Source organism: Hesperophylax consimilis, chromosome 10 (genome assembly GCF_061612785.1).
Source record: "Hesperophylax consimilis isolate HC1 chromosome 10, BYU_Hcon_1.0, whole genome shotgun sequence".
Taxonomy (NCBI): domain Eukaryota; kingdom Metazoa; phylum Arthropoda; class Insecta; order Trichoptera; family Limnephilidae; genus Hesperophylax; species Hesperophylax consimilis.
In genome coordinates this window covers 33409184-33427085 of record NC_142845.1, presented here as the reverse complement: position 1 = coordinate 33427085, position 17902 = coordinate 33409184, and the positions used below count along the sequence as shown (strand labels likewise).

The window sequence follows — 17902 nt, the reverse complement described above, 5'->3', positions numbered from 1 at the left end:
TATTTTGTGGTACTTACCTATTTGCGGTGCACTCCTACAACCACATTCATAAAACAATTCAGAGTATGTTCCCCAGAGGAATATTAATGCGAAAATATTATTTAGCTAATGTTTGTGATATAATCATTAGTTCAGAGATAAACGATTTTGACTATGTCAATTTTTCGATTCTTTTCTTACGTTTTGTGTCATATCCTTTCAGAGAGCTTTGAAAATAATATGATCTTTTGAAATACATTTCATCCAAATTTACCATTCCTTTTCACAGTTTAAATAATATGATCTTTTGAAATACATTTCATTCCAATCTACCATTCCATTTTACAGTTTAAATAATATGATCTTTTGAAATACATTTCATTCAAATCTACCATTCCATTTTACAGTTTAAATAATATGATCTTTTTAAATACATTTCATTCAAATATACCATTCCATTTTACAGTTTAAATAATATGATCTTTTGAAATACATTTCATTCAAATCTACCATTCCATTTTACATTTTAAATAATATGATCTTTTGAAATACATTTCATTCAAATCTACCATTCCATTTTACAGTTTAAATAATATGATCTTTTGAAATACATTTCATCCAAATTTACCATTCCTTTTCACAGTTTAAATAATATGATCTTTTGAAATAAATTTCATTCAAATCTACCATTCCATTTCACAGTTTAAATAATATGATCTTTTGAAACACATTTCATTCAAATCTACCATTCCATTTCACAGTTTAAATAATATCTTTTGAAATACATTTCATTCAAATCTACCATTCCATTTCACAGTTTAAATAATATGATCTTTTGAAATACATTTCTTTTTTTTTACACAAGCTATTTTTTATTGTAATAATTATAAAAAGAATAACGAATCGAATTAATTTCTGCTGTCAATTAAACAAACACTCACTATGTCTCCGAGTATTATCTAAACATAAAATAAATCTTATAGAAAAAATCAAAACCTACAATTTTAGATATGAACTGAAATCGAGCAAGAATAGTGTTACACTAATTATGAGCATTATTACTTATTCATTTCCTCGTAGAATTATATATACATATTCTATCACACCTAAATAAATGCAATGGAAAATTTTCACTTAAGCGAAATTGATAAAAATCTAAATATAGAAGAATACGTATGTGAAGCAGCCAGTGAATGCAATAGGATCTATGACAATATAATAAATAGACTAACAATCTTGCACCTAAACATTAGAAGTATAAATAAAAACATGGATGAACTTCTGGTATCCCTAAATACATTATGTTCACAGCCAGATTTCATTTCATTCAAATCCACCATTCAATTTCACAGTTTAAATAATGTGACCTTTTGAAATACATTTCATTCAAATCTACCTTTCCATTTCACAGTTTAAATAATATGATCTTTTGAAATACATTTCATCCAAATCTACTATTCTATTTTACAGTTTTAAGTTGTTATTTTTTTAAATTTTAACCGTACAATTTTAAAATTAACTCCACAAAGGAGGCACTTGTAGTTATATAATAAGTCAAATAATTTCCCTCGGGGCCTATGTCAATTTGGGAGGCGGGTATGGGTACCGCCGCCCCAGGACCCATTCAATAGATAATCAACACCTCTATCACAGGTAACCCGAACTGGTTCGCTACGTTCTATAACTATACAGTAGTGACTATCAACATTATTTCTGATTCTTGACATATATTTTTATTCCCAGCTATCTTTATGACATGTACGATTGTAAGATTCTTCTAGAACTAAATGCAATCAAGATAGTGTCTGGGACGAAATTATAAATTTTTATTTTTAATGTGTGGCATCTCTACGGCCTCCGTGATCAAGGGGTAAAGCTCTCGACTAGCAAGCTGGAGGTCGCGGATTCAAATTTCAGCTTGCGCAAGTCAATTTCATTGGATTAATTTGTGTCAAATCACTATTTAAAAATAATATATAGTATATATACGACACTTTCCAGAGTGGAATATACTCTCAGTATGGCCCTGGTTTAAGACCACCATTCAGAATTGAAACGTTACCTGAAATCGCTTCAGCCATGTTTGGTGACCAGATCTGAAAACCCAGATACTCCCTCAACTTCCTCTTCCAATTTACTTCTTCTCCCCACTACTTTCAGCTTCACAACACTCCCCATTTCGGGATGCCATAGTCTCACTGGTTCCAGACGGTTGGGAACATTTGGGACTGTTTTATTTTTGAATAATTTAATGAATAAAACCTAAAATTGTAATATTTAATCATCGGAGACATTATTTTATCGACTCTAAAAAACACAAAAAAAATAATCAGAAAAAGATTTGGTGGCATCTAGGAATTGAACTCAGGACCTAAGCTTTGCTCTGCCATAGAGCTAATTCTACCCTATGGCCTTCGGTCATATTTAGCTGTACAAATTAACTAAGATCTACTAACACTATCTTAATTTTGGTAAAAAAATCACCTTCAACTGTTTTCTGGATTCCAAAACAGACAATCTGTCCTTTGATACAGAAATGTATTTATTTCCACATTTAATCCAGTACTATTTCACAAACAAATCTTGTCCCATACCCTTGCTGTTACTCTACTCGAGTGTTTATCATCCGAAAATCGATAATAATATTAAACTGACAGCGTGTCAACCAGTGTTGTCAGTAGTACTTCGGCGTTGACACAATGGGGTATGGAGTAGGGGGTTGGTTGTTTATTTAGCATCAAGTGTATTCGAAGGCTCTGTTAGTGAAGACAAACAACATCCCGGCTACTTGAACATCCTTGCTGCAAGAACTTGTGATATTGTTATTTTCTAGGAAATATCAACGATAAAGTGAAATAAGAAAACAGCAAGGACTTAGAACACAAAAGGACAGCCCTACGAGAATAACTGTTATGATAACATTATTATTTTTTTTAATTACTGTAAACACGTTTTTTGGTACGTATAAAATAACGGCGAAGAATGTCACTAACGATAGCAAAACTCCGATTGGAGAGAGCGATAGAAGAAATAAAACAAAATATCAAGATTTTCGTTTTTTTTTATAGAAAGACTTTGCGACAGTCTAAATGTTTGTTGTATCCAGAGAGCTCTAGTGAAAGTTCACCTTTCAGAATCAATAAGTTGTTTGAAATGGCTTTAACCGTATTTGATGACTAGATCTGAATTGCTTCCCCAACTTCCTCTTCCTCTATTCGCTCTACATTCAGCCTAACAACATGTTATCTGTGTGCAAACTGAATCGAAATTTCTCTTATATTGTTTAAACAGTGTTAATTTCAGGTGACCTGCCAAGTAAGTATGGTCCTGTATATTTATATGATAAATAATAATATATGTACATTCTAAGACAGCATCACGTTCATTGGTCAGTACATGTCAGGTTGTGGATGCAATCTGTTAGTCATAAGTTGATAATAGTTTGTCTTGTCTATAGTTAGTAATAAGATAGAGCTGATAGAGTATTGTAGAAATATAATATATATTTGCACAGCGCTCTTGAGTTAATTTTTCACAAAAACGGCGCTATACAAATCATGCAAATATTATAATTATACCCCAAATGGAAATGCCATAGTATCACTGGCTCCAGATGGTTGGACCCTCGTGAGGTACTCACATAAAAAAATTAAAAAATTAAAAAAATTAAATTCGTTCAGAAAATAATTCTTTTACTCCAATTTTGTGCATTGTTTAGTTGTACAAAAAGTTGAGTAAATGCAGAACACGTAGCACAGAAGAAAAATGCTGAACCCAAGCAATTACATTTCCATTTTTTGTAGGATAATATGTCGCTTTAAACATACGTTCTTACTTCTTTTAAAGACGCAGAATCACTCTTTACTTGCCTTAAAATACTTTCAAAACAGCAAATAAATCATCCTTAACGATCTAGAAAAATATCAGTATTTTTTGTAAAGAAAAGACAAAAATAATACACTAGACTGACTAGACCATGTTGTATTATTTATAAATTCAGGCTTAGGCGGGCCACAGATGGCTGCGAACGGCCACGCTTCACACGTGGCTTTAGCTTCGTTCATTGCGAGCTGCCATACATATCAACACATAGCAGGCCACGCACACGCTACGCACGGCTGCGCGGATATGTGACGTCAGAGGCACACGCGTGTGCTTCGGCTGTAGCGCCGGCGAAGCGAAGCTTGCGGGGCCACGACACCCACAATAGTTCTCCCACTCTTTAAACCGTTTCAAGCGCTTGAACGAGTTACACGTGTTTGTTATTTGAATATGATAAAACATCCTGAAAATGGGTGTTTTATCTCATGTTCTAGCTCATGTGTAAGCAATGTGTGACAACATCGCTGTAGCTTCCGAGTCAATCGTGGCCGTGGTCTTAGCTACCTGTGTTACGTACGCAGCTATCTGTGGCCCGCTTTACAGCATTAGCAGGAAAAAAAACAGGTTAAGTCTGGTGGACGTATTTAATTCATCGAATTCTTGAAAATTCAATTTTGAAAACCTTGAAACAAATAATCTTCGGTTAACAATATTATACAATAATTGGGAGCTTCATTCTTTATCGCAAGTTTGAATTGTTCCCATATCAGTTCCAATTTTGAAAACGACCCTTAAATTCAATGCAACATTGAGTTCATTCAATAACTAACGCACATCACAGACAACCGAAATGATTATATTTTATGATTTTATTATTCTTATTTTTAACTGAACCGAAAGCCTTTCTGATTTCCACTGTATCATTGTCCTTATGTACACCGATTATGGCTGGGAGAGCGTGCTCCAGAATGTTCCAAAGGCTTTATGAATTGATTTATTTTTCAGTATTACGAGGTTGTTTGTATTTTTTTACTTTATTTGTAAACAACCTCTTGTTTATCGAAACTCATACGAGCTAATATGGGCGTTTTACGTGTTTTCCATGAAATAAAAACCACGATATAAGATAAATATGGAACAGAAATAGTTTCTGTTGCAAAGAAGGGTTATTTTCATATTCGTAAAAGGTTAAGTTTTAATTTATCCAAGCATTTTAAATACCGATGTTTTTATCCTCATTAATTTATGTTATGAAATGGATTTTTAAAAATTACAATCAGCATTTTAATTTTTTTTTAAATATTTTTTAGCGCCAATTTTTTCAAAATTTACTGTCTTTTTCAATAGATTAGTAATTGACCGTGAATTTATATTTTCCCAAAAATCTGTCATCACCATTGACTAGAGTACCTATAATATATCAATGGTCATCACATTAGGCCTATGGTAAAATTTACAACGAGTTTAGAAATATTTGAGCTATTGACCTTTGTAAGAAATATAATAAAACAAATTTAATATGAACACATAATAATTAATTCTGAAATGTTATTTTTACGGGACGTTCATTTTCTGCAATTTCATATTGTTGAATACTTAGATTAATTACCCAGTTCCTCAAAAAGCGAAAAATATCCATTTAAATCACGTGTTCGTACAAAATCTCCGAAACGCCAAACCGATTTCAATGAAATTTTGTGAATGTGTATTGTTGGTTCCAGCTTAAAATATGAGATTGTTTTGGACTCCATAGTTGGCGCTATTGTTGAGATCTAATCTCATCCAAAAAATACACACAACCATATATTTTAACTTCCCTACATAGAAGGCGATTTCTGGCAGGATAATCTGCCCGGAACCACTAGTGGTCGAGGAACGAACAAGGGTTGGGATAGCCGTATTTTGAAGGGCTATTCCACACAGATAAAGCATGGATAAAGCCTATGGCTTATGACAGGCGAATGCGATAACACAAATTGTAAGGTTAATTCACAGTCAGCTTACCGGGTGGCGAACGAAATCTGCATCTCGAAAATCATCTGTCTTTACTTACTTACTTATTCACTGGAACGGTGATCGTTGTACGGTAGCACTCGTTATGTTGAATTGAATTGCGATAGTTGCGATAAAATACGTTTAAGGGATTATTCCGATCAATAACCGGCGAGAGTACACAAATTGGTTTTTACAAAACGAACGTTTCGATGCGATTCTACGGCTCACGGCACTCCGTGATTATAGTTGACGTGTGTGAATTCAAACTGTACAGTTCAAATTCTGACCATACTATTTGTCAGCACACGGCCTGTCAAAAGCAAATCGGCGTGACGGAACAACTAGTATATATATATAGAATATAATTTCAACAAAAATGGCTAAACTATGCATCATTTGACAAAAGGTTTAAATACACACTAGCAATCAAAATGTATATATTATGCAAAAATTACAAATATAATTATATGTCTAATTATTATGTAAGTTGCAGATCCTCAGATCATTAAATTTAATGTTATTTATACTTTTATACAGTCCTTGTTATATGTCGTCATGCTCCGGTATGGTCTAGTGGCTAGGATACCTGGCTCTCACCCAGGAGGCTCGGGTTCGATTCCCGGTACCGGAAATATTTTTTGCGTGACTTTTTATCATTTTTTTTTAATTGATTTTTTTACGATAAATTAATATTCTATCGTTTGCGTGTTTTTTATGTGTTTTCGACATTACTAGTTAATTTACTTATTTTCTGGAAATCGGCAATTTTTATTTTATCAGTTTGTACATGTTAATTTTCTGAAAAACGAAAAAAAAATTAAACTGATAGCGTGTCAAAATAAAAAAAAACAAAAAAAATGGATCTGTACCTCTAATAAGACAACAAAATAAGAATAAAAATATTTGAATTTATTAGAAGATTTTTCAAAATCAAAACATTTCACGTAATAAAAACCTATTGAAATTTACGTGAAAATTATATAAAAAACAAAACATTACTCGGGAAAAAGTAAGAAAAACATTTATGTTGTGGCGTTTATTCTGGTGTAATTGAAAGTGTCATATAAAGACAATATTACAATGAAATACGCGATACAATATTGTCATTTATTGGCACCCATAAGAAGAAAGTGTGTTCATAAAATAAATTAAATTCATAACACAATTCTAAATATGAACAACAGAAAAATGACTCGATATCAGAGAAATACTCCTTTACGGACTTCTTATATTAGTTGAGCTCGCAATTGAAAATGTCCACTTTTGATGTGACGTATTTAGTCACAAAGTTATTAGGGGGATGGACAAATTAAAAGCAAACCATACATAAATTATATCATCAATTTGAAAAGAAAACTGAAAGAAACCCAGCGTCATCTGTACAAAGTCAGGTTTCCAAAATATGTATTTATTAAATTAAGAATTTTGTTAAATACGGACACCTTCTATTGTGTCAATCCCATTTATTAACCACATCCTTTCCTTTTATTTATAATATAACACGAAGACGCTTAGGTGTTGCTTGTTCAGTGAAAATTTGAAGAGAGAAAAATTAGTGAAAAAACAAAATAACAATGATTACTACGGTAAAAGCGAAATCTTCTAATGTCGCTCTGGTGACAAATAAAGGAAACTAGTTACTATGATAAAAGAGGAATCTACTATTATTATTCTATTAATAAATTAATGAGACATCTATCGACAATTTTAGTAAATTATAGTCAAACTTTTCAAAATTATACAATACTAGTGGACCCCGCAATATTCCGCGATGCTTCGCTATTGCTAATGTCTCTCCCGGACGTCTTTGACTTCTTCCACCATTCACTTCTTCACCACAATGTTACCGTTAAAAAAACTACATCAAATCGCCTTTAATTCGACTCTGTATCTCATTCCAGTGCAGAATTATTGCTTTAAGTATCGTTCAGGCGTCCACATTCTTCTACCATTTCTAAGCTCTAAACGCTAGTTGTACTAATAAGAACAAACTTTAAAATTTTAAGCGATATCAGTCGACTACCTTTCACACCTTACCTTTTACTTGTTGAGAGCACAAACACACGCAAGATGAATTTTTACAAATCAAGATTTTCGAACATTTTGTCTTTGTGTGATTGTAAATATTTTTTGTAATGCGCTTCGTAAGTTTTAATGTTTACCACAGCTTACAAATACTTATAAATCATTACTAACCAGTGTAAACAATTGCGACGGATTTACGTCATAAATGTACCGAACGGTTGGTTTTTCTTTTTGATTAATTTACCTTTGAACATGTTTTTGTTTCAGGCCGCCATTGACGAAGAACAGATGGCAAGTGAGTACCAAATTATTATTTCAATATTCTAATATTTATCCAGAATTGTCGAAACGTGTTGATGTAGTGAAGAATGTTTCAACATGTATCTTTTAATAATCAATTATTACATTTAACTCTTTAAAGCAAAGTGTCGCCTAGCCAAATATCTTTATTTTAACCTGCGTACTTTAAAAGTGTTTAAATAAATCACTTGCTCAACTTAACAGTGCTTCGAAGAGCTTTCGCCATGTTTGACTCGAGCAAACAAGGACGGATTGAGAAAGAAAAAGTCAGAACCATCCTCAACACGATGGTGCATAGCTTCGATGACAAGGAGCTGGAGACACTTCTGGATGGAGAGGATAATGAAGGTAAGCTGAAATATTTTGATTTTTGAACAAAAACTCTAAGGTCCTTCCATACAAATCCCAAGGGAAACAAATGTAGTTCCATGTAGCATGCGATCTGTATCACTTACACTCCCATTTCGTAAACACAGTTTTGTATGGGAAATTTAAAGCAAATTTCAAATTGCAATCAATGGCTGCAATTTTTATTCTTGATGACCTAATTAATGGAAGTATATAAAAAGGAACGGAAAATGGTACTGCAGTAAGGATGTCACCAGAATATTAAATATACCTACCTTGGTGATTGTATTCTGTTTGTTCCTTCAGATGCACAAAAAATTTCATATGTATTGTATTGTATATATAATATGTATGGATTAAACTAATTATAATGGACTCTGCCTGACAAAGGCTCGATTGGTCAAATATTTGGATCACGAAACACTCCAACATGCCATTTCTTGTGTTCTTCTTTATTCTATGACTGAATCTCTTTTATCTTCTAACGACACTTCAGCCTAATTATTTAAAATTCTCCTCAAATCGACCATCAATGTCATTTTGATTTTTTCAAAAGTTTTCAATAGTTAATTTTCCACGTAATCAACCGGATTTCGCCCCATCAGCTTCTGTCCAAATTTATGGCTGAGTTTTTTCCAATCATCAAGCATATCTTTCATTTGAATCAATATTATTTTTTAAATTTGTTCATTGGTACGTACCTACTGATTCTTTCACCCAGAATGAAATAAATAATCATCATAAAAAATACTAATTTTAATTGTTTGTGCATCTTGCGTACCTCTGGTTTAGCGAACTCAAATTCGCTTCTAATTAAAGTGTCATTTTCAAAACTGGAACTAATTGTGTGAAGAATTTAAACGAGCGATCAAATTAAATTTCCATCATAAAATATTTTAATTTTAATTGTTGTGTCATTTTCAAAATTGGAACTGATTTGACAAGAACCTAAACAGTGATTTTTCACGACTCTGCGCTCTTAGTAGAGGTTGGGTAATATTTCAAGTATGTTTACAAGAGTTGGGAAAGCTGACAGAGATATTGTGAGAAGGGTAAAAGTTAGGAAAAAAATGTCCAAAGAAGCGAAGCTAGCAGTCCACAATGGAGTGATGGTACCTACCTGATATATGGCAGAGGAAGGAAGAAATGATATATCTGAGGCGTATGCGTGGTAAAACCACGTATGGTCGTGTGAGAAACGTATCCGAAAACAATGCAAGGCTGGTGTAAGCGTTATGAGAAAAATTACGAAATGGACGTTTAGGAGGTTTGGGCATGTAGAGCGAATGAACGAAGAAAGGAGTGTAGAAGAATATATGAAGCAAATGTGAATGGTAGAAGTAGTCGGGGACGCCCGAGAAAGACATGGCACGATCAAGTGAATCAGATATTAGAGTCAGGCCAAGTCAAGAGTTAGAATGATAGAAGAATATGAATGCGAATGAACGAGTTGTTTGGCGGTATGTCCTCTCTGCCTACCTCTGCGTAGAAACGGCGTGATGGTTAGTAAGTTTTAGTTATTTTATATACCATGATCTATTCAGAGTATCAACAGGCAAAACCTACGTCCTGGCAAAGCATAGCATGACGAGGGGAGTGGTGCTGTTGAACGAACTAGCAAAGAATTTGGATGTAAGTGACTGTTCTCTAAATGACATTAAAAAACTGTTATTGAAGAGTCACTTAGCTAAATGCTGATATGATGTAAAATTGTACTGTAACTGGAATGAATGTTATATTGAAACAAAAAGAAAAAAATTTAGGCTAAAATTTCATGTAAACAATACGGGTACCTACATAATATGAAAACGATAAAAGTTATAAGAAACCTAATTGCCTTTGAAGCTGCTACAGAACCTGATTCTATTCTTGACCTACTTAGCAGAAACCCTCTAGTGGTTTACTGAATCCTTGAAATCTTTAAAGTTGAAATGACCCAGTTTTCAATAAAATATATAAACTCGTATTTATACAATTTCACATACAATTCTATTACTATTTTTCAGGAACCGGCAAACTGAACTTCGATTCATTCTGCAGAGTAGCGACACATTTCCTGGACGAAGATGATGAAGCTCTTCAAAAGGAATTGAAGGAAGCTTTCAGGCTATATGATAAAGAAGGTATTGTTTTTTCCAGCGGGTACCTAACCTAACCTAACATAAATATTAATTTAATTCAATAGCCACACAATCGGCTATCGGTACGCGTTATACACCTGCAGTTCGTAGCATTTCTCCATTGACCAGGCTCCAATTACACGCCACTTTCCCACTATATTAAAATATTATTTTAGCCGTAATTACATACAAATGTTATTAGTTTAAAGTGGGTGACTGTGTGGGTGAAACGCAGCTTGAAGTTGTTTTGTTTCTTTCCCATAATTCGTGGTTTGGCTCGCGTTTTGTTTAATAGGTAAGTATCTACGATCAATCGACGAAAATAAGCCTTTGAACTTTAATACAATACTGAATAAGAGAGTGGTAAATAGCTGACGTATCGTCATGAGATGTATGGCATTTACTGAGCTCTCCAAAATATCCCGAATGGATAAATCGTCAGGTATTTACGAATGTTCCTGACGGACACCGTCAGGCGGCGTGGTTTTGATTTATATAAAAAAACATAGTTTTATTCCAAGATTGATATAATTTTTCACACTTCACCTTCAAAACAGGAAAAAGGTCATTGTACATTAGATTTCTAAAAAAAAACATGATGTCAAACCAGGGCAATGCCTAGGATTTCCGATAGTAAAAATATTCACATTAATTTTTACTTTATTAACCCCAAAAATGTTATCCGGTTTTACTAATAAAAAATGTTGAAATCATTTTACCCATCCTCAATAATTTTGAAAATAAAAAATGTTAAAAAATATATTCAAGATATATTGCCCATTCACTTCCGTACATTGCTAGGAAGCCGGAAAACAGTCACGGTTCATAAATTCATTGGTACTTGCGGTCTGTTTTCTTGAAAATTAAAAAAAATTAAAACAAAAAACTTCAGTACTCTGTGGAACAATACAAACTCTGTTCTTTCCCTAGTGATGGGAAAATTCGAAACATTTTTATGCTTTGAATATTCGATACGATAACACTGGAATAAACGAATTAAATGTCTAGTTTATTAGTAGATATACAAAAATTTTTCATGGAATCAATGTCAAACAACTATAGTTAGAGGCTTTGGCCCGGTATAGAAATTGAACACAGGACCTCTGCCTTGTCAGTGAAGTGCTTTGACTACTGAACTATTTCGACCATATCAACTTCCATAATTTTTAACCGTATCTTACTTCGACCGAGTGCTGCTAACATAAATTATATTTTTTTTCGAATTTCTGTCAGATATGATTTGAGATTGTCACCGCCAAATTATTATGTATATTTTGCGGTGTTGCGCTACCACTTTCAGGTTTTGATTAGTGAAATAACAAGAAATCTAATTGAAAAGTTTCGATTAGTGAAATAACAAAAAATCTCATTGAAATTTTTCGATTAATGAAATTACAAGAAATCTACTTGAAATGTTTCGATTAGTGAAATAACAAGAAATCTAATTGAAATGTTTCGATTAGTGAAATAACAACAAATCTTATTGAAATGTTTCGATTAGTGAAATAACAAGAAATCTAATTGAAATTTTTCGATTAGTGAAATAACGAAAAATTTACTTGAAATGTTTCGATTAGTGAAATAACAACAAATCTAATTGAAATGTTTCGATTAGTGAAATAACAAGAAATCTAATTGAAATATACATCCCGAATATTCCTAGCCCATCCTGCCAGATGTTTTTAAAAAACTGAAATAATGTAACAGCCATAAATCACGTTTCGAGCAGCAGATATCGTTCCACTTAATTTATTGTGAATAATAACAATCCATAAAATAACCTTTATTGCTCTTGTTCATAAAATGTGGAATTCGAGAACCGTTTTTATTGTAATTTTCAGGAAATGGATATATTCCCACAAGCAGTCTCCGGGAGATCTTGGCCGCTTTGGATGACCAGCTAACTCCAGATCAGCTCAATGAGATGATAGCTGAAATTGACACTGACGAATCAGGAACAGTGGACTTTGATGGTAAAATAAACAAAATTACACAGGCGTGAATTTCAAGTACCAACATTACACTATTTTTTAAAGATCCACTGAGACTATGGCATCCCCAAATGGGGTATGTTGTGAAGCTGAAGATAGGAAGGGAAGGAGATGGGGAAAGGAAAGATGGGGAATACCTAGTTATTCATATCTGGTCAAACAACCACGGCTAAAGCCATTTTGAGCAACGTTTCATTTCTGAATGGCGGTCTTACACCAGGGCGATACTGAGAGCATCTTCCACTCTCGAACGTGCGCTATTATTATATATATATATTATTTGAATTAATAAATTGTGAAATAACACAAATTCATCATACAATATTTTCTTGTCCACCCCGGGATTAGAACCCGCTATCTTTGGATTACTAGTCGAGAGCCTTACCCCTGGACCACGGAATTAACATTATTAATTACACGTGCACGGACGTAATAAAACAGAAGCGAAAGAAATGCAGAGAATTACACATTCTTAAATTAAACACATTATAAAAACCTAACCTAACTTTTGTATTTTTCCAAGTACGAAATTCATTTAGCACGCAATATTAAAAACTCAGTTTTTATGAGTATAATTCCAGTAGAATTAATTTTCTCCATGTGTAGTTTCGTCCTTATGTAAATTTGGCAGTGTAACATTGGTACATGAAATTCAGGCCTGTTCAATTTCGTCATATGTAAATCTGGCAGTGTAACATTGATGAGTGAAATTCACACCTGTGTAATTTCGTCCTTGCGTTAATCTTGCAGTGTAATATTGGTACGTAAAATTAACGCCTGTGTAATATTATTCTCCGTACAGGAGGAACGTAGATTTTAATCAGCCTATGTCACCATCAGGGTTGATGTGTGTACGTTTTTAAGTAAGTTAGTACAGTAGGAGAAAAGAGAAAAGAGAAAAGTAAAAAAGGAAAAGAAGATTAACAGTTGAGCTTTTCAGTACATGAACGGGTTTTATCAACGACCCACTTTTTAGCCGCATGGGATTGGGCTTGCGGTTGCCATTTCTCCAGACTGTACCGGCGCTGCAAGGATGATGACGCTTATTCTATTGATCGCCTTTGATTGAAATATTGGTAAAACCTATACAGCGTTCCCATGGGACCTTCGAGCCCAGGTCACGTGTTAAAACGCAACATTTGTAAAATGGTACACGGAGAAAAATTTATATTGCTAATTTATTATGAATCTATTAAAATTATTGGATATCCGGTTAAAAACGGGATTGTAGGCTTGAACAATTATACTGATAAACTTTAAGTAAATTACGAATATATTATCACGATGTCGGAACACGCGTTTACGAAATTCCGTTTCATCATGCTATATTATCAAGGCAAATGAAAGTTAATTTGTATTATAATATATTATTTAGAAAAGTGCATGTGCATTTTCCTTGATATGGATTGATTATGTACGACCCTTATAAAACTGGACAATTTATTATAATACCAGTGCAAGACCCGTGAAAAATCACGAGGTGATCTGAATTCTTGACAAATCCGTTCCAATTTTTAAAATGAATATTAAAATAATTTTATGTTATTATATTATATTATAGGTAAGTACTTTATCGCTAGTTGAATTTTTAACATGATCTGTTTCCATTTTTGAAAATGCAAATGCGAGTTCGCTGAACAAGAGTAATCCTCACAACAGACATTAGTATTCTGATGATATACGGCAGAAATTCAGTTGAAAAACAAAATGGCAAATCATTTGACGAAAATTTATTTATTGCATCTCACTATACATAAAAAACTTTTTTTCACATAAAAATCAACCTCACTAGGACTAAGTCTGTATCCAGGTTAGGTTAGGTTAGGTTAGGTTAGGTTAGGTTAGGTTAGGTTAGGTTAGGTTAGGTTAGGTTAGTTAGTTATTATGTGAAGTTGGTAAACGTTGCGCATGTGCACTACCATAAATTTTACACAATTTTAATAATGTCAGACAAATAGAGTAGAAGATGTGAAGAAAAATTTACAGAAATACTCGTAGTACAAAACCGAGAACAACTCTGCAAAAAAAAATATAATTCATATTTTATTTGGCACGACGATTAACAAACAACCATTTGTTATACCCATGACAATTAAAAACTTATTTTCAAGCCTCAATGTAAAATATTCTTGTCCTAGATCCAACTTTCCCGATCGTAATTCATCCCGTGTACTTCCCCACTAAAACGTCACAACACAGACAAGTGGCATTTTTGCTTTCATTTGAATATATTTTCGGAGGGAGTAATTTATTGGTATTACACGTCGATGGAGAGCTTCCCTTCCATACAAAATAACCAATTGTGTATCGATCATAATAATATTATCGTTGTGGGGATGGACTCGCATTTTACATTATCGATGAAACAGCCTTCAATCCAAAGATTTGAAGTGAACAAGATAGGCAAAATAAATGTAATTTGCTTCACATTAGTGAATGATTGGTTAAGTTAGTCACCTACTAGCCAACGTAAAGGCTTAAGTTAGTTATCTACTTACTTGCTTTCGTGAATTGTAAAGGCTTTCATTATTTACGCTCGCTGCCGTGACTAACTGTAAATGTTTAAGTTTGTTTCCTGCTCGATAACGCAAAGGTTAGTTACCTACCTGCTAGCGTGAAATGTAAAGGTTCGCATTAGACACCCTCACTAGCGTAACGAATTTTAAAGGTTCAAGTGAGTAACGTAAAGGCTTAAGTTAGCTGCATATCTACTAGCTACCGGGAATTGTAAAGGTTTGCATTAGATACCCTCACTACCGTGACGAATTATAAAGGTTCAAGTGAGTAACGTAAAGGCTTAAGTTAGCTGCATATCTACTAGCTACCGGGAATTGTAAAGGTTTGCATTAGATACCCTCACTACCGTGACGAATTATAAAGGTTCAAGTGAGTAACGTAAAGGCTTAAGTTAAGGCTTAAGTAAAGGCTTAACGTAAAGGCGTTAGCTGCATATCTACTAGCTACCGGAAATTGTAAAGGTTTGCATTTGATACCCTCACTACCGTGACGAATTGTAAAGGTAAAGACTCACATTAGTTACCCCCGCTGGCGTGACTAATTATTAGGTTTAAGTTAAACTGTAAGTTACACAGAGAAAAAAATGATATATTAAAGTCCAGTTAAAAACGAGACAACAAGTCTCATGCTAATAAAATATTAGTTCTTTTGTAATATTTTGGAACACGTGTTTTTGCACCTGCATTTGCTCTGTCAATATATAATGAAAAAATAAAATGATTTTTTCGAACATCTGTTCCGACGCGACGTCGCGTTAAAAAATTCCATTTTTTACGAAAAATTTATCATGAAACCTATCAATTCATTAGGTAAGGGCCTGCAGTCCCGTTTTTAACAGCAAAACGAATAATTTGAAGAGATTTTTAATAAATTATAATATTCTATATCAGTAAGTTTTCTCCGTGTACCTACAAACTTTAAAAATTAAGTTAGTTACCTACTCAATCAAACATTAAACAAAAAACATTTTTTGTAGAGGGCTGGTTGTGAGAAAATGTTATGTTTTCCTTACCAAGTTAAGGTCTCACATTCCTTCACCCTATACCTTTATCAGAAAAAGCCTAACGCTATGTTTGACATCCTTGCTTTTTCATGTCTAAATGAGTTCCCCTGGTGTGATATCTCTTGTTATTCATTGCTTTTCAAATAGCTACAGTTATAACTTGTATCTTAAACGACAGCAGCCATGAAAGTATTTGAATTTGAACCTTCAAAAGTATTCTTAAAATATCTATAATACTTTCAACATTTTATGCGTGAGTCTTAACTTACAGGAACCAGTAGGATCATGGCATCACATGAATCGCTTATATTAGCAAACACATGGCAATCATTAGAGCAAAGACGTCATGTAGGAATTATGTCTCTGTTCTTTTGTCTTCGACACCAGTGCATGGTCGGGAAAAATGACAAAAGCGCTCCAAACATCTGTACATGGTTGACATTTGTCACACCATAAATGAGTCGTCCCGCGTTCATTCTTTCCTTTCCTCAAACTAACCTCAACACATTATCCCAAAAGATGAAATAATAGTTTGTGGAGATAATGTAAGAAATAAATTATAAAAAAAAACAAAAGCCGGAAGAGAAAACCTGGCCTGATCTGGATATTTAACACGGCTAAAGGCATTTCAAGCAATGTTTCAATTCTATTTGGTCATGTTCGCGTATTTTCGGTCAATTAAGTACACTTAAGGACTACCCTAGCGATTGTCCTGTCTACGGTCAAAGTAATTCACTATAATAACCCTTGTGACATTTATTGTCACTTCTGAAATAACATATTTACTGACGAGCTTTTCAATTTGTTTTCGTAGATTAAAAAATTGTCACACAAGAATTGTTTACCCAAGAAATTACATACATTACGCTACTTAAAAGGGCATTTCCTCTTTAATAGGACGGTAAATTTTCACGTGCCGTTAAAAGCAATAATTACGATTAATCGTTCAAAGTAAAATGCTTTCACCTAATAGATTGATGTAGTGTAAACACCATAACTTATATAAAAAAAATATCGATCAAGTTACACAAACCGTTACCATTAGGAATATATTTTTATATAGTTGCATTTCATTATTATTCGTCACAACACTTTCGTATTCATACAAAAAGAACTATGGTTATTCTTATATTTCCCTCGGAATACGGTGGAAAGTTAAATAACGTATTTGTAAAATTACTATTTTTATAAGAATTATGTCCATTACACAAAAAATGGGTGTTTTACGTACAACTTTGAGAAATGCCGACTAATAATTGTACTAACTTTTAACAAAACATACACCCCTGCCCTGATTATGGACATTGTTACTCTAACCGAAACGTAGGCTAAATAAGGAGAAAGCGCAACACTGAGCCAAATAATGAGCCGAAAATAAAGCACCATAATGCTTCGATGATAATCAACCCCCGACAGGTAACAATTTCAGTTTTAAAATACACAAGAAAATTATTTTATTAACTCTTTAACCTTAATGTTTTCACCCTATAAATAAGGTTTTGATTTGTCTGTAATGTCGTGCCGAATTAAATGGATTGTGGAATATTTCACATGACATTGTTTGTTTGAATTGCATGTGGCGATGCAATATCGTGTACATATCAAAGGTTGCTTTCGAAGTGAAATTAAAATATACATATGCATTTCAGTGATTCGTGCGCGACATGAACATCCCTGTTCGATATTGGAACAGGGTCAGTGGGAATTAATTGGAGAACATATCGATATCTGACTGTACAATTTAATGTAAAACTCTATCAATATTGAACTTGTTTGATTAATTGATTAAGGCCAGGCGCACA

At 33.4% G+C, this 17902-nt stretch overlaps 2 protein-coding genes and 1 non-coding gene across 4 annotated transcripts in view; 2 read left to right on the top strand and 1 right to left on the bottom strand.

Moving 5' to 3' along the window:
- The window catches only part of LOC149420641 (neo-calmodulin-like), a 346944-nt gene that overhangs the window by 38797 nt on the left and 290245 nt on the right, over positions 1-17902 (bottom strand). The gene's annotated exons all lie outside the window — the stretch shown is intronic.
- Positions 1-17902, top strand: part of LOC149420643 (troponin C-like) — a 44486-nt gene that overhangs the window by 21242 nt on the left and 5342 nt on the right. Inside the window, exons 3-6 of the mRNA XM_089636861.1 lie at positions 8089-8116; positions 8326-8469; positions 10476-10592; positions 12431-12562. Coding sequence (XP_089492987.1) covers positions 8089-8116; positions 8326-8469; positions 10476-10592; positions 12431-12562 — 421 coding nt within the window. The remainder of the gene's footprint in view (positions 1-8088; positions 8117-8325; positions 8470-10475; positions 10593-12430; positions 12563-17902) is intronic.
- TRNAE-CUC (transfer RNA glutamic acid (anticodon CUC)) lies at positions 6356-6427 on the top strand. The gene has a single exon. It is a non-coding gene; the product is annotated as a tRNA-Glu (tRNA).